Source organism: Diceros bicornis, chromosome 23 (assembly GCF_020826845.1).
Source record: "Diceros bicornis minor isolate mBicDic1 chromosome 23, mDicBic1.mat.cur, whole genome shotgun sequence".
Lineage (NCBI taxonomy): Eukaryota > Metazoa > Chordata > Mammalia > Perissodactyla > Rhinocerotidae > Diceros > Diceros bicornis.
The window spans coordinates 52,284,424-52,310,344 of record NC_080762.1 but is presented as its reverse complement, the minus strand read 5'-3'; the positions used below and the strand labels follow the sequence as shown (position 1 = coordinate 52,310,344).

The 25,921-nt window shown below is 34.1% G+C and overlaps 1 protein-coding gene across 3 annotated transcripts in view; it reads right to left on the bottom strand.

Annotated features, from left to right (window-relative positions):
• Window positions 1-655: 655 nt before the first annotated feature.
• The window catches only part of PHIP (pleckstrin homology domain interacting protein), a 132,104-nt gene continuing 106,838 nt past the window's right edge, over window positions 656-25,921 (bottom strand). For 2 of the 3 annotated variants that reach the window (XM_058566741.1, XM_058566744.1), the window contains 10 exons: window positions 25,503-25,623; window positions 22,088-22,213; window positions 19,121-19,190; window positions 18,420-18,470; window positions 17,749-17,898; window positions 12,530-12,682; window positions 11,587-11,750; window positions 10,871-11,130; window positions 10,190-10,387; window positions 656-6,134 (listed from right to left, as the gene is read on the bottom strand). In XM_058566741.1, the coding sequence (XP_058422724.1) occupies window positions 5,500-6,134; window positions 10,190-10,387; window positions 10,871-11,130; window positions 11,587-11,750; window positions 12,530-12,682; window positions 17,749-17,898; window positions 18,420-18,470; window positions 19,121-19,190; window positions 22,088-22,213; window positions 25,503-25,623 (1,928 nt within the window). In that variant the 3' untranslated portion in view covers window positions 656-5,499. The remainder of the gene's footprint in view (window positions 6,135-10,189; window positions 10,388-10,870; window positions 11,131-11,586; window positions 11,751-12,529; window positions 12,683-17,748; window positions 17,899-18,419; window positions 18,471-19,120; window positions 19,191-22,087; window positions 22,214-25,502; window positions 25,624-25,921) is intronic. The other variant, XM_058566742.1, reaches the window with a different exon arrangement.

Sequence of the window (25,921 nt, the reverse complement as noted above, 5' to 3'; positions counted from 1 at the left end):
TAAGCAAAATTTCTTATGGGGAAGTGATCATTAATAGCACAAAATCACAAATCACCCCCTCATGTGCTTAACCTGAATTGTCATTTATTATAGCCTTATGTATTCTTCATACCAAAATTGGGCTTCTCAGTAAGTCAATAAAAATGTATGCCAATCTGAACAAATTTCTAGGAAAACAGCAACAGCTTTATCTCATTTTGGATAACTGCTTAACAAGTGAAACTTTTTCCTCATTCCTCCATTTGATTTTTTCCTCAGAAATTTCACTTCACATTTTTGAGAAAATACTTGTGCAAACTATTCCTTTGAAATATATCTTACAGAAATATCTAAATACTGAAGTATTTATTACCCAGTACAGTAACTTATACATAATAACAAATCAAATTTTTTTATTAAGTGTATACATTAAAAGGCAAATGACTTATTTTTAACCTTCAGTTATTTTGGAATTAAATGACATTAGGGTACCCACAGTCTTTAATTGGCTAGTTATCTTAATATTTTGCTAAACAGACAGGGCATTGGAAACTCTTAATGTGCCAGCATTTACATAACAAATTCTTTGGTATACTGCCTGTTGAAATTATGTACTGAGTGCTTCATGCGGTGCCAAAAAAAAAAGACAAATAATAAATCACGAGGCTCCACAAAATAGCTTAGAAAAACAAGTTTTCTATTTATTTAAAAATAAGTTTGTAGTTACTACATTGCAGGGACAGGAATTCTTACACATACATTCTAGTTTGTATAAAAGGATTCAAAGAATTATGCATCAAAACTAACATAGAAAGTGTCCACGTAACAGTAAAGAAAGGTCCAGTCAATATGTACAAAAAGAAAGGGCGCTGCTATTCTGGCGTGAGACTTCGCTTATAACATGATACTCCAGGCTTCCGAAAGGAAAACAAACAAAAACCTCAATAAAGCTAAATAATTAATTTGTCTTTAAACTCTGTTACTTATTACATACAACACATTTGCTTGTGTTTAACATCGCTTTCTGTACAAAATAAGCATAATTTTAATTTGAAAATGTGTCAGTTTCAACTTTAACCCTCTAGGTCAGTTACTTTTTAAAAATTGAGCTACATTCTACATGTCTAAACATTGTGACAGGATTTAACAGTTTTCTAAAAGATCTTCAATAAGACCTCACCTTCTTGCAGTTTTAATATGGTCCAAAAATGTAACTTTCTTTTGTCTCAATTTATAGTTTATCACTGTGATTAATCAACACACACAATCTTAGAAGGAGCACGTGTGCACCTGCATCCTACGCGTGTGTACTATCATCTCAAACCTACTCACTCAGCTCCGTAAATGTAGAAACTCATAGCCACCCACTACCATGTATTTGGTTTGTGCCGTAAAAGGTTAATTTCCTGATGATTTTATCTGCATTAAAAAAGTATTTTGATACAGAGCTATCAAAACAAAAAATAATATATCTTTATAGCTCATAATATTTTCTAATTGTTTTACTGCCGAGTGTACGAAGTTTATCTCTGGAGCGTCAAAAGTGGTACCTACAGTCTTCTAACTCAGTGTGACCTCTTGGGTACTATATAGTACAAAATGACTTTTCATTTGGAGTGCTTAGCTCAGTATAATTAAGAACAAAAACAGTTTCTTAGTAAACGTAATATTAATTTAGTTTAAATCACTTGGAAATTTGGGGAACTGAGGGGAAGTTCAAGGAGGGAAGAAAAAGGTATATTTTTCCAATTTTAATAGGAAAATAAGTTCTCACCTAAATATAACTAAACCATGTCTCAAGCTGTTATGTAAAATATACTTTTTAAGTAAGGGAGTAATTCACAGAACATAAAAGTACTTCCCCTGTTATGACTTTTAAAATTATGTATTTCCTGCATATAGGAAGAATACTTGTAAGCCCTTTAAACACTCAAGTATCTTGGTCCTTTCAACCTAGTCAAAAATAAATTTCAGGTGAAGAAAAACATTCAGAATAACAATGTGTTTTCATCAGATAGAAAACTGAAAATCAAAACTGCTTCCAGTTGACATTGGAGAGAGATACACAGGTTATGTTTGTATGTATAAAACGGAATGCTAGAATTAAAGTAAATGCTATTAACTGGAAGAACTAATTTATATTACAAATCATATTTTAAAACATGTAAATGTTGCTAATATGACATAACTAACAATGTTTGAATATATTTGTTAATCTACTGCACTGCAGATAAGGGACAGTTCTAGATGTTAACATACATGCTGTGCGAGGATCTATTTGCTGATCAGTGTTTATCTTATGTAATTAATTTCCAAGTGATGCTAAATTCAGCCAAACTCACACCTCAGACGTGACCTAATCAAGCTCACAAATATTCTATACAGTTATTCTAATTAAAGGAGGAAGATAGTTTTGTAATAATGCTATCAAATAAGTCTTCAAATTTGTAGTGAAGCTGTGCAATAATAAAGACAATGGAAACAAGACCAATGAATCCTTAGTACATGAATATATGTAGAAAATAATCCAATGCCATAATAGCAGGTTGCAAAGGATAAAATTTTAAGAAGGTATATATCCATTGCCCAGCGTTGTGAGACTGTAATTAGATCAGATGTTTTAACTACTTATTTCCAACATTTTATGATTTTATAAGATTGGATTGGGACTTGAAAATGTTAGGGTGGAGGGAGAGAATATTAGAGTCATGTACTTAAAAATACATAAATTTACATTTTCCATGCATGTAACAAGTTATATTTCTGAAACTTTCAGTAAACTTGAGATTTTTTATTGCTCACCTAAGACAACAGCCAGCATTTCCGTTTGGCCTATAAACAGTACATACATGGTGTCACTGTCTCCAAGAGGACAATTTTTCCAAGTGGTCAAACGGAACCAAAATATGGTGATGACTTACATTTCTCAATTCAAATTTTCCAATGTATAGAAGCTAAATTATAAAAATATAAAATCTAAATATATCTGGTATTACTAATATATTTTTAAGTGTTTCAATTACAAAGAATCTGATCCAAGTCATTTTGCTTTACTAAGAAACCAGTGTCTAATAATGTCCAAATAAGGTCATAAATATACAGTGTCTTTACAACAGGAGTAATACGTTTACTTGTTGCTGGTAAGATGATAAATACTCATTTCTTTGCTCAAGAGTTAAACTAACTGGTACATCGTAGAGGCACATTCCACTCTAAGACTGTACGCTCTTCCTTTTTCTGTATACACCTTAAAACTGTACACATTTTTTATAAAAATGGATTTAGTCTTTTTTTTCCCAACACAATGCAGATAACATCAGGAAATTACGTTTCAAATAGATTGCCTTCAAAAGCAACAAATTACTGTAATGATAAATTTCAAACATAGACACTATTATTTTCAATAATGGTGTAACTGAAAGACTCATTTTACTACACAACCAAGCCATCCATTTCTGCATTATGAAGAGTTTAACTACTGAATTTTAATTATATAGTTAAATATATCTGTTAGAAAAAAATAAATATACAAAAAACCTGAAAAATTGGAAATTATTTTTCAACTGCAAAATCACAGCAATCCAGTTAAGATCTGGAAAATGGTTTACTTAATTTCACAGGAGGATTTCTGTACAAATTTAGTTACAAACGATCTAAAAAGCCCAAATGCATCACTTTCCACTCTTCTTCAAGACAATTAAATGACAGCTAACATTTATCCCTACCAGAAATGAGTAAAGACATAATTATGTATTGTATTTGCCAAGGTTCAATTAAAGACTTTATTTTCTACATCAGGGTCATGCTGATACATATTTTGCCATCCTCACTTTTTAAAAATGTAGTATCTGAAAATTTTGGTTACATTTTTGTACCATACCAGTCCTCAGAAAATACTACATTCTTTAAACTTTTAAAAAAATGGACAATAATTTTTAAACAATAGAAATGGTATTTGTTGGTTTTTAAGGTATAAAATAACTAACTGTACCATAAACAAATAAATAACTGCTTTCCTTTCCCATAGCAGTACATATAGCAATACATTCTCCTAAGTCATATAGTTATCATTTACAATAGACAACTTAATTTTACTAATGATGCAAAAAATAAGAGAATACAAGGCACAATCATTAAATGGAATTTTTCTTCAGGGTGTATATTGACATACCAGCGTGATAAGGATACCGTAAAAAGTGCAGAAAAAACACAATGTGCAATGAGACCACTGTATAAAACATGATTGCATAAAAAGTGATTTGGCCTATTTTAACCTTTAATAATTGAAAATAACCAATCTTCCCCTTAAAATTAAACTATAAAGTATGACATTTTAAAATTATTTTTATTCTACCACTATCTAAAAAATCCTGAAAAAAGAATTTATACCTGGGTAATAGTATATAAGTATGTGTTTGTATATATATTTAATTATACCCATTTAGCAATATATACACATACACACACAGACACATTTCTTTGTAAGTCATTTTAGCCTATTAGATATGTCTAAAGTTTAGAAATGACATTAATCCAGATCAACAAGTAAACATCAAATCCCATACCTTTTTCCTGTATTTTCCTTGAATCCTTTAACCACTTAAACATTTTCTCTAAAACATCTCTGTCAAAGGACCCACCAGTGCATTATTTTCTACTATTAGTACCAAAAAAAGATACATCTCAGCATAACTCTTTAATAACTTGCTCTTTAGAATAATATACAGCCTTTCCAATATTGAAAAGTGTATGCTGTCTTGACAGTCAAAAACAGGCTTTCCACTGCACTGATTCTCAGTCTTTGGCACAATAAACAGAGATTGAGTGATTGATATAAGAATCAAGGTCTGAAAAATTAGACAGTCAAATGTTTTCCAATGTGGATATGTTTCCTTTTCATCAGTACATTTTCTCTTACGTTTGGCAGAAATGGAATACAGCAAAAGCCTCCTCTAGATTCTTTGTAGATGAACATTCTACAATTTAAAATTAAACTTTTTAGGGTATCAAATGGTGGGAATTTTATATTTATCTTTAGAGGAAACACTTCTTAACTTACTGCTACTCTGATAATATCTGTCTTCCTAGGGGCACGACTTCTGTATGATAGAAATGTACCTGGCTTGGTCAAAAATAATTCATTTTAACATGAAATGCTTTATCACTAGGAATATTATGCTCCTTAAGAGTGTAGCAGAACTGTCTTTTCCAGAAATAAACTGGGAATTCATTATAGGTCCTCAATTTCTTTTGTTTTGAACAGTGAATGAAATGAATGTTGAAATACATAACCTATCTAAGGGCAATAAATAGCAAACATTTAAAATATATATGTATATATTTATATATATATATTCATTTAAAGAAGTGAAGTGTCTTGGAAATTTGTTGGTTTTTTTGCAAATCAAATCATAACATTCCCTAATCCACCATAGCAGCAAGGAAGCAGAAGCCTTAGTTCTACATATTCCTTAACTGTACCTGCTTTTATGATTTTGAAGTAAAATATTTTGGTACAAGTTACCAACCAATTAAATTAGCTTTTGCTTTTTCAGTCAACTTTCGGACTCGTCCTCTGCTAGAAGTTCCAAAAGTCAAAGAGGTGTCTTCGAACAGCAGCTGCCTTTGCTCCTCTTCAGAGTCATCCTCATTATAGAAAGCTGTCCTTCGACCTTGGTTTCGAGTTCTCATGTGGGGTTCAGAGGCTTTAAGTTCCTCAAACTCTTCTTCCTCATCCATAGGATCATCTGTCTTTTTTCGGTTACTTCTCCTTAGCATTTTAACATTTGTAACTATGAGATCTGAGTCTAGTTTTTGTGTCTTCATCTTCCTTTTGGGTTTTCTGCCTCCACGACTCTTTTTCTGTAACAAATCCTCCTTTACAATATTAGCTTCAGAAAGAAAATTGCATGTTGAAGAAGGAACTACTTCATCTCTGATGGGATGCACGTTATTTTGCTCTGAATTTTCTGGCTTTGTGTGCTGTAGCTTTTTGGGCTTTCTACCCCTTTTTTTGTGTATAACTTCACCACTATTGGTATTAACTTCTACCTTAGGTTTCCTTCCAGGTCCCCTCTTCACAAGTTTCGACGGCTGCCCTCCATGGCCATTTACTTGAATGCTTCCTGGTACAAGAGCACTGTTCTTACAATCTGCTAAAAGGGAACAACAGCACACTTAATATATGGAATTGCTTTTTTATTTGACCCTCAAACTAGTTGTAGGCCATTGCTATACTTATATATATATAATAACATAATCCTAATTTTTTTTTTTTTACTAAAGGGAGAAAAAGAACAGAAAGCTAATAGTTTAATACTATTATTTATTTTCTACTTAAAACTCAGAGAGGAGGAAAGATCCTTATTGAAGTCATTAATGACTTCACATGAGGGAAATGAAACTCAGAGCAAATAAATAACTCATCTAAGTTAATACTGAAAATTATGATAGAACTGGGATTAGCGAAGGTTTCTTACTCCTACTACCTTCACTACACATTCTAATGCATGAGCGCTGTTTTCATTACACAAATGACCCTGTTTACTTGTATGGAGCTTAATAACCACAAAGCACTTTATCTACCTCATTAAACACAGGGTTTTTCTGTATTCTACCTTCAAGAAGCTCAATTATGGAAAATAATCTTTGTATAAAATCCACGACCTTTTAACTTGGTAACCTGAATAAATAAGCAAGCATTATCATCCCCCTTTCCTTTCCTCTAATCACTTTTTCTACTAGGGATGGAAGAAAAAGTAACTATCAAGACTGGAATGATTCTAACTCTTATTTGATCCCCCTTTGGATGTGATGAACATAATATCAGAGAAGAGTTTATATTTAAATATTTCCTTACATTCCTCAGAAGTAAAAAGGATCTCCTCTCCTAATACTACTATGCAAGAGGTTTAGGAGTACGTCTACTGACATAATTTACCTCAGTTACATTCTAGAGAAAAATTACCATGGCTTTGACATTCTTCATCTATCCTATGTACAAGAGTAGAAATAAGTTACTCTTGGTCACAGATTATATTCTAGAATTGTTTAAAGAGGATTAAAAAAACAACTAACTGGCAGTTTTCTTCACAGGCTCTTTTTGAAACAGTCCTATCTCCTTATGTAATCGAATGGCAAATGACTAATTTATAATCATAAGCAATACTGATTGCATTTATCAGTCAAATCCACTATGTGTGCCACCAGTACCATGATTAAAATCCGACTGTAACAAACATCATGATAAGGGCCATTAAAGTCTATAGATCAAATTCTAAATCTGTAGGATCTGGAGATCATGATGAACTGCCTTTCCGTGGTTAAAAAAAAAATGCCATTAGCCTTTTTGATGAAGGAAAAAGATGACATACATGTACTACCACTAGCTTTTGTTCTTCCAAAAATCTGAAGTTTTATTTGCTTGTGGTGGGTGATCTGCAATGCAATATTCTAAAGGAAATCCATAAAGATATGGAAACTGCTTTTGAAGAGAATGCTTCTTCATAACGGTATTTTTTGTTATGGGTTTGAATTTTACTTCGTAAATATCAAGAAAAAACCATCAAGAGATTCACAAAAGGTCAGGGCCAGTAGCAGAGGGAGAAGGCAAATCCCACAGTACAGTGACTTTCTTTAGATTAGTGGTTTTCCCTAAGGATGAGGGGAGGGTGGGCAGGGGAGGGGTGGGTGTGTGTGTGTGTGTGGGTGGGGGTGTGTGGGTGGGTGTGTGTGTGTGTGGTGGTGGTGGTGGTGGTGGTGGTAGTAGTAGTAGTAAAGTTTTTTCTAACAAACAATTACACTTAACCTGCCTGAGGATTCTGTGTATCTTTTTGTTTTACATTAAGACTACTGACAAAGGTCTAAATATCCAGTCCGTGTACCCACTATAAAAGTTCTACAGAAGGACTCCAGGAACTCCTTGAAATGGTCCAAATTTTGTGTGGATATGCCTTTATGCATTTTCTGGGCAAAGGACTGCAGATTTCATCAACTTGACAAAGCAATATATAACCTAAAATGGTTAAGAACTAATGTAGCTCTCTTAATTAAAAAAAGGTTGAAAAATCACTGATCTGAACCCTCTGCTGTCCAATAAGGTAGCTACTAACCACGTGGCTACAGAGCACTTGAAATGTAGCTACGCAACTGAGGAACTGAATTTCTAATTAAATTTGAATACTGAAGCAGTGTACATTTTGAAATATTGATTACATGTTGAAATGACAATATTTTGGATATAATGGAGTAAATAAAATGTTATTAAAATTGATAATTTCACCTGTTCACTGTTACTAGAAAATTTAAAATTACATATGTAGCTTGTATTATATTTCTACTGGACAGCACTGTTCTTGATTCCAATAATTAATTCAGGTGTCAATATTTATGTAATAAGTCATCATTAATTAGTTATTTAACAGCTAATTGTATTTCTCTACTGTACTGATACCCTTGTGTATTTGTAATACTCAAAAATTATTAATCAAACTGGCTATTGGACATCCCCCTATCGTAATGCTAGAACCAACTAACTATGTACATTTGATTTCTCTAGGATTTAGGAGTGGCAGAAGCAAGGCCAATATACTATTCAAAACTTTGATTTCAGTTCAGAAAGGAAGCAAATATAAAAATGTAAAACATTCATATACAAGGTCATTTGCTTATTTATTCAAACACTTATTGTCCACTATATACTAAGTATAGGTGATTAAAAAATGAGTAATTAAACATGAGAGTTCAGAATCTACCAGAGAAAGACATGTAAAAAAAGACTAATTCTATCAACATTATAAGTGCCACAAAAGGCAATGAACAGGGTGTTCTGGGAACATAAAGAAATGCTTGAGTCTGTCTAAATAACCCACGAGAAGGTTTCCTGGAGAAGATGACATTTCAAAGTGAGGCTTGAAAGATAAAAGAAAACTAAACTGGGAGAAAAAAAACATTCCAAAGAAGGAAGAAGAGGACAACAATATTCAGGGACTTCCACATGGTTTAGTATGGCTGGGACATAAAAGGGAGAAAGAAAGTAAGGAAAGCTGGAATGTTAGGCAACAGCCAAGTAACGAAGAGTCTTATATAACAAGGCAAAACATTAAAATCCGATTCCACGTATATTTGAAGGCAGGGAAGGATTTTAATTGTGTGTGTGTGTGTGTGCACACGCACGCACAAGTGCTAGAAATGATCAGAAAGATCTCATTGGCTGCAATCTGGAAGATGGACTGGGTAAGCAAGAATTGAAAAGTGAGGCAGGGAGACCAGTTAGGAAACCAGGACAACAGTCCAGGTGAGAACTTATGGAGGCCTGAGTTAAGGTCATGGAAGTGAGAATGGCAAGGAAGAAATGGTTCTTAGAGGTGTGAAGGAGGCAGAAACAAATAGAAACCAAAGATTGTCAAGTAGATTTGGATACTGAAGAGCAAGTGAGGATGATTCCCTGATTTTAAGCTTAAGTAGGTAGATAGACCCCAATGCCATTAATCACAATGAGGACGTTTCAGTAGAAAAATTAAATTTTGTGACGTTTCTGGGGAGAACATTGAAGAGGAAATGTTTTAGACACATACTGGAAGTCATGACACAAAATGCTTATTCTTGAGCTGTCTGCTGCCAAGAAGCTGTAATTGTTTTGACATTTCATAGGGTATATCCTATCAGTTACTGTCTCCATCTTGCAAACATAAACCTTTACAACGAAAATGAGCAGACAAAAGAACCTAGAAGCATAACTGTAAAAGGGTCAAAAGTTGTATTCTAGAATAGAGGTCTGTCTGTAGACAACCTTTATTTAGTAAAGGTCAGTGTGTTGCATTTTGTGATGTAATACAAACAATTTTCCTAAGAAAGTGAAGACTGCTACATTGGGTTAAATAAATCCAATTTAAACTTCTTGGATATACTTTTTTAGGTTTTGTAACAATGAAGTTAGAAACTATTTAATTTACATCATTAAAAGCCTTTGATGCTAAAATTTTTTATTTCCATATAGCAAGTTTTTCTTGGCTTTTTAAGTTTAATGACAATACAATATGTTTTTGGCACAAGCTGCAAATCCAAGGGTGTCTCACTAAATTTATCAACTAATATAGAATGTGACTTTTAAATGAGCAACCTAAAAAGTGGATATAAATGCTAACTCCAACAAAAGCATCAATTTTAAGGAAGATCTACTGTACCCTGGAAGATACAAATAACACCTTACCTTGCTCAATGACAGCTGATGACTTTGAAATAGTAGATGTCTTTGAGAGCACAGATGATTTCATTTTACGTTTGACTGGCTTTTCCTTTTCCATGTTTTCTTTTGCAGAATTATTCCTAGTGCCATGACTAAAATTGGATTGACCAGGACTTGAAAGAGTATTCAAGGTTTTGGAATGTTTCACGGAATTCTCCAGAACTAAAACACACATGCACAAACAAAATGAAATGCTAAGAATTCTTTAACCTAAAAACAAGCAAGAAGATTGGGATCACTTCTAACCAATTAGCCAAGAGGATAAAATCTAGGGGATGCTTAAACTTTCCTTAGGGAATCTACTTTCAAACAGGGAAAAAGCATACACAAATTCTTAATAGTTTCAGACCTTTTAGAAGGTGTCCAGTCACTTCAGGATTATGAAGGCAAGTCTTGGCAAACTGCTAATAAGTCTGGGTACTAGGATTTAAATTCAGGCAGTTTGGATCAGAGTTGCCATTTTTAACCATTATTTTACACTGACACTCCTAAACCTCAATATTCTTTTTCTTATTAAAAACTTTAAAACCAACAATGCCTAGTGGAATTTTCTAAAATCCAGTATATTTCATTTGGCAAAATAAAAGCTCAAGTTAAAAAAGTCATTATTTATACTTTAATTTAGAAACTGTAACTGATTCTTACTTGTTTTCCCTGGCATTGCAGATGTATTAGCTTTAGCAATAAATGTCTTTGCTGCTGAAGAAGTAGATGGTTGCTCAGTGGCCACTGGATCTACAACCACTCGGTTGCTTCTAGTTCGAACCACAGAACTGGATTCTGTTTTACCATTTATTTGAGCAGCATTGTGCCGTGGTGGTATTGATCGTGTAGGTGTAGAGAATGGAGAGGTAGAGACATCTGACTTTAGCTGGGGTTTTAAGATCCTTTTTTTCCTTTCAGGGCTGTAAATAAAATAGTGTCATTAGTCATTGTTATAGCTCTATGTGGGCGAATAAAATACAGTTTTATAATACTGTTGAATTCAATATTTGTACTATTATGAAATATGTTAAAACATGAGATTTGTAGTGGATTTCATATGGTTGTGAGCCTTTGAAAAGTGAAAATTTAGTGAAGGATCGCCGTAAATGCTATAGTTATATGACAGAAAGCATGATGCCATCACTAGCCTAAAAATGCTGTTTTACTGTATAGATTTAGCAGTTTGAATTTAAGCACTTACACTAGTATAGCTTTAGTTAAAAGATTAAAAATCCTCCACATCATAGGAACTTGCATGTCAAATATATCATTCTGCAATATAGGGAATAGTAAAGGAAGTATTAAAAAACACCAAGTTCTATCATTTAGATGACAAAGTTATAGATCGGTTAATGCTATTTAAAGAAATCAAATACCTTGATGCAGCGCTACTGGAAACAGAGCTGCTTCTGTTTCTTTTCTTCCTTCTTTTGGTTATTGTATTTCTTTTATGAAAACGAAGAGCAGATTTATAATCTGATAAAACTGAACTAATGTGCTCTTCAAAGAAAGCAGACAGGCGCAAACTCATGCTGTAAATCTATGGTAAGAGGAAAAAAAACCGTTCAAACATTCCTCAAAGGAAAATGCCTGTTCAGTAAATATTAACATATAATTTAAATATTTTTCTAGCAAAAAGTTTTTGGAATTTAAATATTACTTTTTCCCAATCTCTTTTGATCAAGAGTAAAACTGAAGCATTTTTACAATTAAATTATTTCTTAATTTAGATTTGAAATCGTCCATGCTTTGAGAGTCTTAAAGAAGGGCGCCCTACTATGAATGCAGATGGGCTCATATAGACAAAATTCCTGTAAACTCTACCATACTGAAACCATCCCTGAGGGTCTGAACATGTTTTCCATTGTTACCTAGAACTAGCATCTATTCTTTCTCATTTCATTTCCATATATCATGCTTTTGTGATGTCTTGTCTGGCCGAAGAGAGGTATTTATAGCTTTACTCATTTTTATAAATCATTCACAAAAATGCTCCTTTCCATTAATGTGGAAAATAACTGGAAAAGTTAGGTCCACATAGCCCTAATATCTACCAGGACAATACACATGTGGTATCTATTAAATCACTTTTTTTTCCAAGAAAAGTAACCATTCCTAAACATTGGTGACATCAGTCCTATTTCACAGAAGGAACAAAGTAGAAAGATGTGAATTCTTTTTTCCACTAGGGTACCATTAAGAACATAACAGAAAGTCAATTTTGCTCTAAATTTTAAATAAAAGCAACACTTAGTTACTTAACATACTTTCCTACTGATTTCATTTAATTTAAACATAAAAGAAAATTTAATTATATACCCTTGATCTTTTGCTTGGTGTATATGCCTTGGAATTACTAAAAATAAGCCTGACATCTTTACACAACTCCATTGGTGACTCATAATTCCCAGCCTCTAAGGTTTCTCTGACGGTAGCAAAATCCATTGGAGTGTCAATGATGTCTCTGTAGTCCTAAGAGAGGGAAAACAGGTGGTATTATTATTGTCATCATTACTACCAAGAAGCATTACCTCTCAGCACAGGGATTCACATACAATTTCTGTGATGAGTACAAGTCCTAGAACCATTAATAAACATTCCTTCTTTTCATCATCTAGGCTCCTTTTTTCTAATAATTTTTATCTTTTTCATGCCCTCTCTCTTTTATTGCCATCATCACAGGATTTCTCTATTCAAGAACCTATAAGTTATGGTTTCTTTCCTTGGGGAAGAGGAAAAAGGGTGGAGTTGTGTTTGAAACAAGAGATTGAAAAAACTCAGCTCTACAACTACAGACATAAATTTGATGCAAAAACCCTATAACTTCGTACAATCTTTAATCTCTAAAGGCTGAAACATAAATGTAACTTTAAAATAAGGACACACAAACAATGGAAATATGTGAACATCCCATATGTGTGGAGGCCTGAGTTCTAATAACCTCAACTTCAGTACTACAATTGGGAACTTGGCAGTAAGCAAGAATTATGAATGTAAATAGTTGTCACAAAGCCTATGCGCTTCATTCCACAGAGGAGAAGTGGAATCAAGTCTCCATCTATCAATTGGGTATAGAATAAGGCAAAAGATTAGAAGCAATATAAACAGACAAGTGAAAGCAGAAAAAAACAACAAAACAATAAGAAATTATCCAAATATGGTATCTTTTAGTAGGAATACAGAGTATTATACCTTTTCCACAGCCCCAGAGTATGTAACTGTACTTTTCAAAATATAACTTGATTTTGCACCGAGTTTAAATTATGATCAAATGTTTGACCATAAAGCAAACAGGATTATTGCCTTCTACAAATAGGGACAGTTTTATTTCTTATTTCTTCCTTAACCATCTGTACGCCTTTTATTTCCTTTTCTAGGCTTACTGCGTTGGCTAGAATTTTGAGTACTAACTATGGTGAAGAACAGCGGTAAGAATGGACATCCTTGCCTCATTCCCAACCTTAGGGGGAAAGAATTTGGTTTTTCATGATTGAGCATGAAACAGTTGTAGATTTTCTAATAGATGTTCTTTATCAACTTATGGAAGTTCCCCTTTATTCCTAGTTTCCTTAAGAGTTTTTATCATTAATGGTGTTCTGTTTTCTTAGATTATTTGTCTGTTTGGCATCCATTCATCACAGGACCAATTATATTAACTTTATTTTCTTATTTTCTGTATTGTTGATGCTCTGGCATTTTGGAGGCCTTATAGACCTGAGGAGATACTGTCCTTCCCAGGGCTAGCCAATTCTTACAGACAGCAAAGAGCTGCACTGAACATGTCTTTCATATGCAAACCAATCACCTCCTTATCTAACCCTCACACACCAAGCCAATATTTCCTCTGCCCTGACCAAAACCTGGTGCATCCCCTAAGTGGCATTTGGTGACCTCCTCTAATAAACTTCTTTCTTCCAAGCCTCGTACTCATTTCCTCCTGTGGCCACACTGACTTTACCATACCACATCATATCCAACATGTAGGCTTTTAGAACAAAAGCGTACTGAATTTTGTCAAATGCTCTTTCTGCATTGATATGATCATGCGATTTTCTCCTTTAATATGATGAATTACGTTGATTAATTTTTGAATAGTGAACCAGCCTTTTATTTCTGGGGAAAAACTCTACTTTGTCTTGGTAGAAAATCATTTTCATATATTGCTGAATTCTATTTGCTGGCATTTTATTAAGAATTTTTGCACTTTCCTCTTTTGTACTATTTTTGATATCCGGCTTTATAAAATGAGTGGAGAAGTGTTCTCTATTTTGTGAAGAGATTATGTAGAAATTGTGTTAATTCTTTAAACATCTGGTAGAATTCTCCCGTGATGACATCTAGGCTTAGAGATTTCTTTTTTGTAAGCTTTTAACTACAAATTAAATTTCCTTACTAGTTGTAGGGCTATTCAAATGATCTATTTCATACTGGGAGAGTTGTGATAGTTTGTACTTTAGAAATGGTCATTTCATCTAAGATGTCAAATTTATATGTCTAGAGTAGTTTGTAGTATTCCTTTGTGATCCTTTTGATATCTGCAGGGTCTGTAGTGATATCCCCTATTGCATTCCTGATACTTGCAATTTGTGTCTTTTCTCTTTTTAGCTTTGTAAATCTTAACAGAGGTTTGTCAATTTCATTGGCTTTTTCAAAGAACCAGCTTTTGGTTTCACGGATTTTCTCTATTATTTTTCTGTTTTCAGTTTCATTGATTTCTGCTCTTTATTATTTCCTTTCTCCTGCTCACCTTTGGTTTATTTTGGTCTTCTTTTTCTAGGTTCTTGAGGAGAGAGCTTGGATTACTGATTTGAGACTTCTCCTCTTCTGATATAATTTCCCTGCATTGCTTTAGCTGCATTCCACCAATTTTGATATGCTGTCTTCATTTTCATTGAGTTCAATATATTTTTTTTATTTCCCATAAAACTTCTTTGATTCAAGGATTATTTAGAAGTGTACTGTTCAATTATCAAGTGTTTGGAGATTTTCCTGTTACTTTTCTGTTACTGATTTCTAGTCTGATTCCACTGTGGCTGGAAAACACATTATGATGTTTTCTGTTTGTTCTGTTGTTTTTTACTTTTTTCTGCTATTTTTGTCTGCTAACAATTTTAGCTGGTGGAAGGAGAGGTTCTAAATACTATTGTTCTCATTATTTTGAATACATAAGAGAGACTGCACTCTTATATACTGCTTATTCCCTAAGAATATTACATATAGCTCTAGGCTCTTGTCCTCGCTTTGTCAATAAATAGTTACATATCTTGGAAAGCTACTCAACCCGAGACTCAGTTCAACATCAGTAAAATGAGTCAGTTGGATCACAGTCTTGCGTCTCTTCCATATTTTCTGTACAGTTGACTTAACATTTTTCTTTTGTCCTTAAGAGTTTTGATTTTTCACTATTATTCCAGGTAAAGATTTTTTTTTTTTTTGTGAGGAAGATTGGCCCTGGGCTAACATCCGTGCCCGTCTTCTACTACTTTATATGGGATGCCGCCACAGCATGGCTTGACAAGCGGTGTGTCTGTCTACACCCGGGATCCGAACCTGTGAACCCGGGGCCACCAAAGTGGAGCACGCGCACTTAATCGCTACGCCACCAGGACAGCCCCAGGTAAAGATTTTTTTACTTATATATCCTGCTCAGGAGTCATGCTTTGTCAAATGTTTATCAATCCTAGAAAATTCTCAGCCATTAACTCCTCAGATACTGCCTCTCTCCTACTGAACATTTTGGACCTTCTCATCCTTCATCCTATCCACCATATCTCCTAATCTCTCTTTCAGAGTTTAATCTCAACAACTTTACATTTCATTTCCAGAAGTTCTGTTTAGTTTATTTAAAAATGCCTGCCCCACTCCCTTCCCTCCTCAAATTAGGTTTTTTTCCCCCTTATGCTTCTCACCCCTCCATTTCTCTCTTAAATCAAAATGACAAATCAAAGTTTAACTGGCAATTTTTTTCCTATCTTGGTGGTACACAAAATAATGAATGGTGTTTGAGATTTGATGAAGTATAATATTTCAGAATAATCTATTATCTCAAGTTTCTGGGGAGAGTGTGCTAATATTTCCATTTGTTGTTTCTGTTGTCACATATAAGATGGATCACTCCCTCATTTGGTTTGTGATTTCTTTTTATCATTCGTTCATCTTTAGTAGGGACTGGTTTGTTTTTTCATTTCTCCTGATGAATTTCTACACCAAAAAGGTAGTGTAAAGCTGGACTCCAAATCCATGCATAGCGCAAGCTTAGGGAGATTTCTCTCCGCAACACCCGAGAGACAGACAGACACATTCTTCCTTGTAGAAGGAATCATTCTATTCTCCTCATTTGAGGGTAAAGTCTTTCAACAGTCCTAATGGAGTGTCGGTTCCAATTTCCTTCCTCATCATAGCTCCCATGGCTTCCACCTGTCTCTGCATGGTGTTAATACTTGTCCCTCTACAATCTAGACATTAAAGCTTATTTCTCTCTCTTCTTTTCTGGGGCAAAGTCCAGAATACAAACACCTGCAAGCACTGGAAAAATTATAACTTACTTTCTAAAACATAGTTGGGCTTGTAAGAAACAAAGGGAAATCCACAGGTTCCAAAAACAAAAAGAACTGAAAACCAGAGCAGGCAGCATGAGCTCAGTTCTTCTAAGAGTTTTTTGGAGGGCAGGATTCAAATTGGCTCAGTTTATCACATTGCTGGAATTAAAGATTTATCTTCTACATTTAAGACTCCATGTTTTTGATTTTTAAATGACAAGAAAAGGCATTTTATGATATTTATCTATTGATGAAATTTCTCTGTTTTCATCATTGCAAGTATAGCATACATACGTAAAAAGCAGATAATGAAGTCACATAATACTACATCCAGGTCATGATCTCTTATAAAATATTTCATTTGAAAACCTAAAGGTTATCTGAATTATACAACATTTAATAACTGAATAAAGGAATAAAAACATCATTTTAAGCTAAATTTAGATTGCTAAGTGTGCATGCCAAAATAAATACTTGGATCATGTTTACTCAACCTTTTTACCATGAATTCCATCAAGATCATAAATTAGCATAACCTAAACATATATACTAATGCCACCTTACATTTGTACATAGTGCTTCAATTTAAAAACTATTTTAATGTACTCTTGTTCCATTGCTGTAACCCTGTGAGGACGGTTAGGTAGGTATTATTCTCGTTTCCTAAATAATCACCATAATAAAGTCATGGAATTAGTGTGGGGAAATAGTAAAAAAATATTCAGATGAGAAAACTAAATGACTTGCTCAATGTTGTACAACTGGTAAGAGGCAGAGCTGGAACCATAACCCAATTGTACAGAGTCTTAGTTCTGGGTTCTTTCTATTTTACCATACCATTCAACTTAGATGCCCTATATAACAAATGGATAATGACATGTGTAAAATAATGAAGAAATAAACTATAATGACAAAAAATAACAACTTAAACAGCAAACTGCCATGTATAAGATATACAGCAAACTGACAGGTTAAGAAAATAGTTTCAAAAATACTTACTGGATATTCAAGGAGATCTACCGGCTGGCGAAAAGGCTCAGAATCTTCACACTGAAAGATGAGATTTAACAGTTCTTGACATTGTTTCTTCCATGCTTGAATATCATAAGACTGAGCTCTGTTACGTAATCTTCTTCTAGGTTGATGGTCCTAAAATAAAAATGTTCAAATATATTAATGAAATAACACTTCATTTATTTGCATTTTTAACACAGTCTTCGATAATTAGGTAATATACTGTAATTCAAATAATAGAAAATATCATTCATCTAGTTCTGAAAACCATGAATTCTGTGATGCAAACTGATTTGGAAGTAACACTCAATCTGTCTTTAAAAAAACTAAGAGCAAAAAAACGCTCTCGGGGCCGGCCTGGTGGTATAGTGGCTAAGTTTGCACGCTCTGCTTTGGCGGCCTGGGGTTCGTAGGTTCAGATCCCAGGCGCAGACCTATGCACTGCCTGTCAAGCCATGCTGTGGCATTGTCCCATATAAAGTAGAGGAAGATGGGCACAGATGTTAGCCCAGGGCCAGTCTTCCTCAGTAAAAAGAGGATTGGCAATGGATGCTAGCTCAGGGCTCATCTTCCTCACCAAAAAAAAAAAAAAAAAAAAGCTCTTAATACATTTTAATTCATATAAACTACTTCTGCTAAAACAAAAAACATATTACCTTCCTTTTTCGGGTAGAAGTTCCTGGCACATCAGCATCTTTCTCTTCTTCCTTTGAAGCAATAATTTATCAGACTCATTAAACAGTCTAGATTTCATTGCACTCTAAGTTGTTTATACATCAATTATCTCCTTTACACTTTGGAAATATTGTGCATTTTCCATATATATGCTGGAATACCTGACTGACTCATTAAAAAGTCTCCCCGCGTCTGCCATTTAAAAAAATTTTTTGTAACTGTAACAAGAAAATTCTGAATCATTTTTTTAAAAAATTAACTACTGGGGGCCGGCCCCATGGCTTAGCAGTCAAGCGCATGCGCTACGCTACTGGTGGCCGGGTTTGGATCCCGGGTGCGCACTGCTTCTCTGGCCATGCTGAGGCAGCGTCCCACATACAGCAACTAGAAGGATGTGCGACTATGACATACAACTATCTACTGGGGCTTTCGGGAGAAAAAGGGAAAAAAAAAGGAAGTGGATTGGCAATAGATGTTAGCTCAGGGCTGGTCTTCCTCAGCAAAAAGAGGAGGATTGGCATGGATGTTAGCTCAGGGCTGATCTTCCTCACAAAAAAAAATAACTACAGCCTTAGACAAGAATAATTTTCATAACAGCATTTATCTGAAAACTACCACGTGTAAATTTCTTTTTACACAGAGAATAAGACCAATGTAGTAATTATAATGAAATATTAAATACCTCAGAGTCAGATAAAACTTTCTTCTTCATTGAATTGTACAGTGGAATTATGTTATAACAAGTCTGATCCCTAAATAACAAGGAAATGTTAGTATACAAGATTAGAGTCATGAGATTTTTTTCCTTTAAATCTGTTACTAAAACCACATTTTAAGATAAAACTGGAAGCTGAAGGCTTTCTGACCAGCTGACTCCAAAGCCCCATGCACACACATCTGCCCCTGCCCCTGTGGAGCCACCCCTCTGGCCTATTTCATTACACCAAACCCAGTCCTCACCTCCATGTCTTTGCTCAAGTCGCTGCTGTGCCTAGGATGCCTTCACTCATTCCTTAACCCAGGAGGGAAAGCTAACAGTCTTCTAATTCCTTCTTCCTTTCATTCTTAACGTATGCATTCCCTAACTTCTTGTCCTTAGTCATCTTCTCTTAACACTATACCTTTTGCCCTGATAACCTTATATATCTGCAGTTTATCTGTGTAAATGAATTTCAAACTCCTATAATTTAGTCTGACTCTTCTGAGATTCCTACCATCATCGAAAATTCCCCATGTTTAAACCCAACTGTCAGTCCTCAGACACTCTTCCTCCTTCCTCTATTCTTTTAACAGCATTACCATTCTCACAGTCGTCATGGTTTTTCACTATTCCTTTCCTTGCCTCCTTATAAACTCAATCATTGGCCAAGTTCTGTGAGTCTACCTTCAAAATCTCTTGGCATCTGCCTCTTTCTCACTTCCATAAAGTAAGCCCTCATCACTTCTTACTTGGTCAGCTGTAGCAGGCAATCTGCTATTTATGCTTTTTGTCTCCTCCCTATCAATTAATATTAGACACTGCAGTCAAATTAATATTTTTAAGGCATAGTATTCATCATGGTATTTTCACGTTAAATACTTTCAATAGCCCCTTGCTTCCAGAGCTCATATTTTAAAAGTCTAGCTCCTTAGATCAGCATTCAAGGCCCTCCGTGATCTGGCCCAAACTCGAGTTTATAGCATTGTATCCCTATTACTTCTGCTCATGTACTTTCTACTTGACCTGATTTAAATTACTCAGTTCCCTTAACAACTCTTTACTTTCCTACCTCATGCCACTCCTTATCCCTAGAATGGCTTTCCTTTCATCTAACTTTGCCTAAATCTATGAATACCTACCTTGGCTGTAACATCTTAACATACTTCTTCCCTGTACCTGAAACCCCACTCTCACGGCTAGAAGTGGCCCTACCCTTCATCTACCATTTCATACAAACTCTCTTGCTGCTTTTTCCTTATATTATTCTTTATCTTCCTACGAAACTGTATTAAGAGGGTAAATATACATTTCTATCTCCAAGTATCTATTATATCACTTTGTATATGCCTATTGCTTGAAATCTGGCCAAATAACTCAACTAAAAAGTAAAATAATCAAAATTTCAAGACATATCTAACATCCTGAAAATCAGTCAACTAAAAATGGTTTTAACAAATTACACACCTCTAAAAATGCCAGAAATTTATTTTTAGATATACACAATATAAATGCTTTAAATATTATATTAATCTGTTCTTATAAGGCATTTCAAAATACCTATTTGAAAGAAATACAATATCACTGACTATTCCACATGTAAAAATAATTGTTTCATCTAATTTATTTCACTAAAATATGAATTTAACTATATCATGTGGCTCTACTGATTCATACATATCTCTTTGGAAAAATGGATGTATATACATATAACACTTATAAAATTACAGACCAAAAACTTTATAGTTAAAATATTATAAGCTATTATAACCAAGTTATATAAACAGTATTCCAAGGATAATTAATTCTTGATTATCAATTTTACTGAAAAGAAGCAAAAGCATAGCAATAATAGCCCCCAAACCATCTGGAAGGTGACAGATTTCCTTAGAGAGCAAGACAGAGGAAGGGCATAAAGTTTATCTTACTAATTTTCTTTGGTGTTCTTATAGTGAAATTACCTACATTCCTTAGGAAACAAAAAACAACCAATACCAGGAAAAGGGACCATATGATTATGCTGAGTAATGAGAATGAAGCTGGAGATGTTTAAAACAAACAAAAGCCTCAGTAATCACTTCATGTAAAAATGAAAGCTCATAATAGCTGTGTTTACACTTAAATTATAAAATACATGATCTCTTCTTAACCAGAAAAGAAATCATTCAATATAAATAACTTTAATATGTACTCAGAGCAGCATCTTATACAAAACATACAATTCATTCCTCTGGCTTCAATTTAGAAGGCTCAATTCATTCTATGGTTACATAAAATCCATAACACAAAGAAGTGCAAGTGCTGCTGCCTTAAAAAGTTGTAGTTATCACTCTTGGTATGGGGTGAATGAATGAGGAAGTCAACTTGACCTTGAAGAAGAAGAATCTTAAAAGTTAAATTTAGTTTCCTCCTGGACTACTAAAATATTTGTTCACACACTGGACAGGAACAATACAATGTTAAGATGAAAGGTTCTCAAACCAGATGGCAGACATTCATTTACTGTGAAAACTAAACAAATTAGCCTCAAAAAGACTGTTTCCTTAACTGTAAATTCTAGATAATAATCTCTCCTACCTGTAAGATTATTATTTAGCTTGGAAGAACTATTTTTAGGTAAAGCATTACTACATGTTCAATAAATACTTACTTTTATTATTATTATTTTTATTGTCCAACATTTGGATTTAGAGAAGGATCTATGTTTTTTTATGTTAACTGTAGAACACAACTGTAACACAACTTTTATGATTTCACAATATTAGCCAATGAACTACATGTTACTTCTTTAGACACAGACATTATATGCTTCCTATTTTGAGTGGAATTATGTTTATAGCACAGCATGTGACATCATGTATATAAAAATGATTTTACATTTTGACATTTTACATTATAAAATATTGCCATTAATTATTACAGTAATTAGAATTGTGTGGAAAAATAACTCACTTTATAAAATGAAGAAGAAGGTCAGTCACAAATTTAGCAGATTTCACAATAGGGCTTCCAGGCTCATTAAATGTTCGTGTATTATGCTCTATATAGCGAACTTCCCACATTAGGGAAGAAACCCGCCTTTAAACAAACAAAATACAGAAGTCTTAACTTCATTATATTTAAAAATATGTGCACACAATTTAAAACAAAGACATTGTGACTTTTCCATTGCAGTCTTAAATCAATTACAAAACTCACACTTGAAAAAGCTCCTTTTGAAAAAATATAACCTCATTTGTGTTAGGGAAAAAAAGACAGAGTAGCAACATTAACTGTGTATTTACACAGAAAATGTCTGGATTAAACACACTAGACTATTAACAGTGCCTTCTTTTAGGGAGAGATTGTCTATAGGGGAAATAGCAGAATAGAAATGGAGGAATTTTTAGTTTTTGCTTTACATATTCCTGTCATGTATGGTGTCATTTTTGATTATAAGCATATCTGACTTTTATATAAAAAAGGAAACAATTTAATCTAATTTTATTACTAGTAATCAAATGACATGTAAAAAATGAAAAGCTGATAACCTACTTATGAGATATAAAAATATAAAAACAGGGTGCTGGCCAGGTGGCGCAGTGGTTAAGTGCGCGCGCTCCGCTTTGGCGGCCCGGGGTTCACAGGTTCGGATCCTGGGCACGCACCGATGCACCGCTTGTCAAGCCATGCTGTGGCGGCGTCCCATATAGAGTGGAGGAAGATGGGCATGGATGTTGGCCCAGGGCCGGTCTTCCTCAGCAAAAAGAGGAGGATTGGCAGATGTTAGCTCAGGGCCGCTCTTCCTCACAAAAAAAAAATATATATAAAAACATGGTGAACCAAGAAACCTAACTAAATGAAAATTATTTTTGAACACTGAATTGACAAAACTAGAATAAATTTTTGTGGAGCCGGCCTGGTGATGCAGCGGTTAAGTGCGCGCGCTCCGCTTCGGCAGCCCGGGGTTCAAGGGTTCGGATCCCAGGCGCAGACCTATGCACCGCTTGTCAAGCCATGCTGTGGTGGCACCCTATATAAAGTAGAGGAAGATGGGCACAGATGTTAGCCCAGGGCCAATCTTCCTTGGCAAAAAGAGGAGGACTGGCATCAGATGTTAGCTCAGGGCTAATCTTCCTCACCAAAAAAATAATAAAAAATAAAATAAATTTTTGTGTTTTGTTATTTTATTTCTGATAGTAAAGAAAAATCCAAAGACAACTTCTAGAATATCATTCAATATGTGGTCTCACCTAAAATAAGGAAGAAAATACTCAGAAAATCTTACTGAGGTGTGAACAGAAATAAAATTATACAGAATTAAAAAAATATATATAATTGTGGATACAGAAGCACATAGAAAAGCCTCTGTGCATTTCACACAGCATTCACAAGACTCATTCTAATGTAGAATCATAGGCATCTTCAGGGTACTCTAGGGAAAGCTGTGTGTATAATAAGGCATTAGATTAACACCAGCAGGGCAAACTGATAGTAACAGTTTAACAAGAGACTGAACTAGAAGTTTCAGAGAGGAAAACCATAAATCTTAAGAAGTCTGAAGCCAACGAGTAAAGGAAAAACAAAAAAAAACTGGAAACAGTGAAATGGCACATGAAGGTATCACTATACTAAATAAGAACATAATCAAGTTTAGAATATATTATCAGGTTGAAAAACAGGCAGTTCCTAATTTATGTAAGGATTGTGTTTCACAAGATTTTTCCCTAAATTGGTTACTAAGCCAGGCTAATGCCAAAAAGCCTATTTAAGTTGTAAAGTACCTTGAAATACAGTACACCTTAGCAATTATCATACTGAGCAGTATTTCTAGAGAAAGTATATTGACAACAATAGTGGGAGATGCTGTAAGCTTGTATTTCTAGCTGTACTCCAACAACTAGTGTACAGGAACAACTCCTTCTGTCCCTGTTATCCTTCCATGTCTTGTTCAATCTCTGAAGCACTAGGTGTAATTCCTAAGGTTTAGCAATTTAGGGGTCTAGGGAGAAAGAAAGATACAGTTAAGAATTTCTTCTCCATTTTCTTTCTTCAACTACTAACATGCGGTGTTGAAAAAGATTTAAAGAAGTGTGCTTCAAGAGTAAGATGGCTGGAGGCACATATCACAGGTGGTTTCCTCCTTATCTCTATGCTTTTGACAAATATCAATGAAGCAACAGCAGAAACACCTAACAAGATCAGAAAAATCTTCAGAACCTGAAGTCTAATATCTTAGTTTTCTTTATTCCAGTGGTTCTCAATCAGGGTTGATGCTGCCCTGCAGGAGACATTTGGCAATGCCTGGAGACAATTTTGGTTTTTACAGCTAGGGGCTGCTATTGGCACCTAAAGGGTAGAGGCACAGGACAGCCCTTCATAATGAAGAATTTTCCAGTCCCAAATGTCAGTAATGCTTTTGTTGAGAAACTCTGCTTTAGTCAGTAAGGAATAATAAATGGTGTTTTCAGTGCCAGGTACACGATGGACCAAATTAGAATTACAATTTAAGTAATAAAAAGAACCTAAGGCACATTTTATATAGAAAAATACGAATATAAAATATGAATAAAAACTTCCCTAAGTTAAAATAAATAATAATGTAAAGAACTGCAGTAATATAAAACTAGTCACAAAAAGAAAGTTTTAATGCAACATTATTTAAATTAAAATGTTGTTGGCCTGTGAAGCAAAAGTCATATTAGAAAAATGAAAACCACAAGTATGATTTCATTACGTAAAAACTATAGATTTAAATTCACTTTTTGACATTTTAGGCAATAAACCTACCAAGCCTAAGATCAGAACTCAATGTTTATCAAAACTGTTAACTAGAAGAAGATGCAAATTAATTGAAATTATGTCTGTTTTTTCTAACTCTGGTTATATTTCAAGCTAAGCTGCAACTATGAAAAATATCCTGAATTTTCCTAATTTCATTTTTCATGAGTATTTATAAGCTGAACATAAGCAAAATAAGAAAAAATACACAATTTTTTTTATATCATTCTATGAAAAATCCATGAACAAACAAGTATTTCAATATGATATGTAGGAGAAAATGAAATACTTAGGCTTGCTTTATAAAATACAAAATGAAGACAGTAAGCATCAACGCATATTAGCAACTAGGAAAAACTGTATCTAGGAATCATATTCCAAGTGTCGTCTACAGACCAGCAGCAGCAGCAGCATCCTTGGGAACTTGTTAGAAATGCAGAATCTCAGGTGCTACTCTAACCCTACTGAATCAAATCTTGCATTTTAACAAAATCTCCAGGTGATCTGTATGCACACTAAAGTTTGAGAAACACTACTATAGATCAGTAAATGGGTTAAAGGATCCTTTAGCTTCCTTTTGGTAGTAGCTACAGCAAATGGTTCTAACCTGTAAAACCTGTTTTCCAGTCTTTGTTTAATTGTACTTAAATCCGTTGGATATGCCACTACAGTGCAATACATGGGATAGGCTTGCAGATCCACAGGGGCCACAAATGCTGAAGCAATATCTAAAATAAATAAAACAAATAAGTTTATAAACTTATTCTTGTATGGGTTAAAATACTTCACGGACAATTCTGCTTGAATTAAGCTAAGTTCTAATCCACATAACCATTAGCCTGCCATTGTCCTTTTACAGAAAATGCATACAGTTTAGCTAACCTAACAGAGTCTCACTTTTTATTATGTCTAATAATACACTGAAAAATCTAGGGATATTTGTTGTTCATAGATTCCCTAGAGGAGATGACAAATATATAAATCTGACCTATTAAGAACATACACGTACATTTCAATAATTAAAAC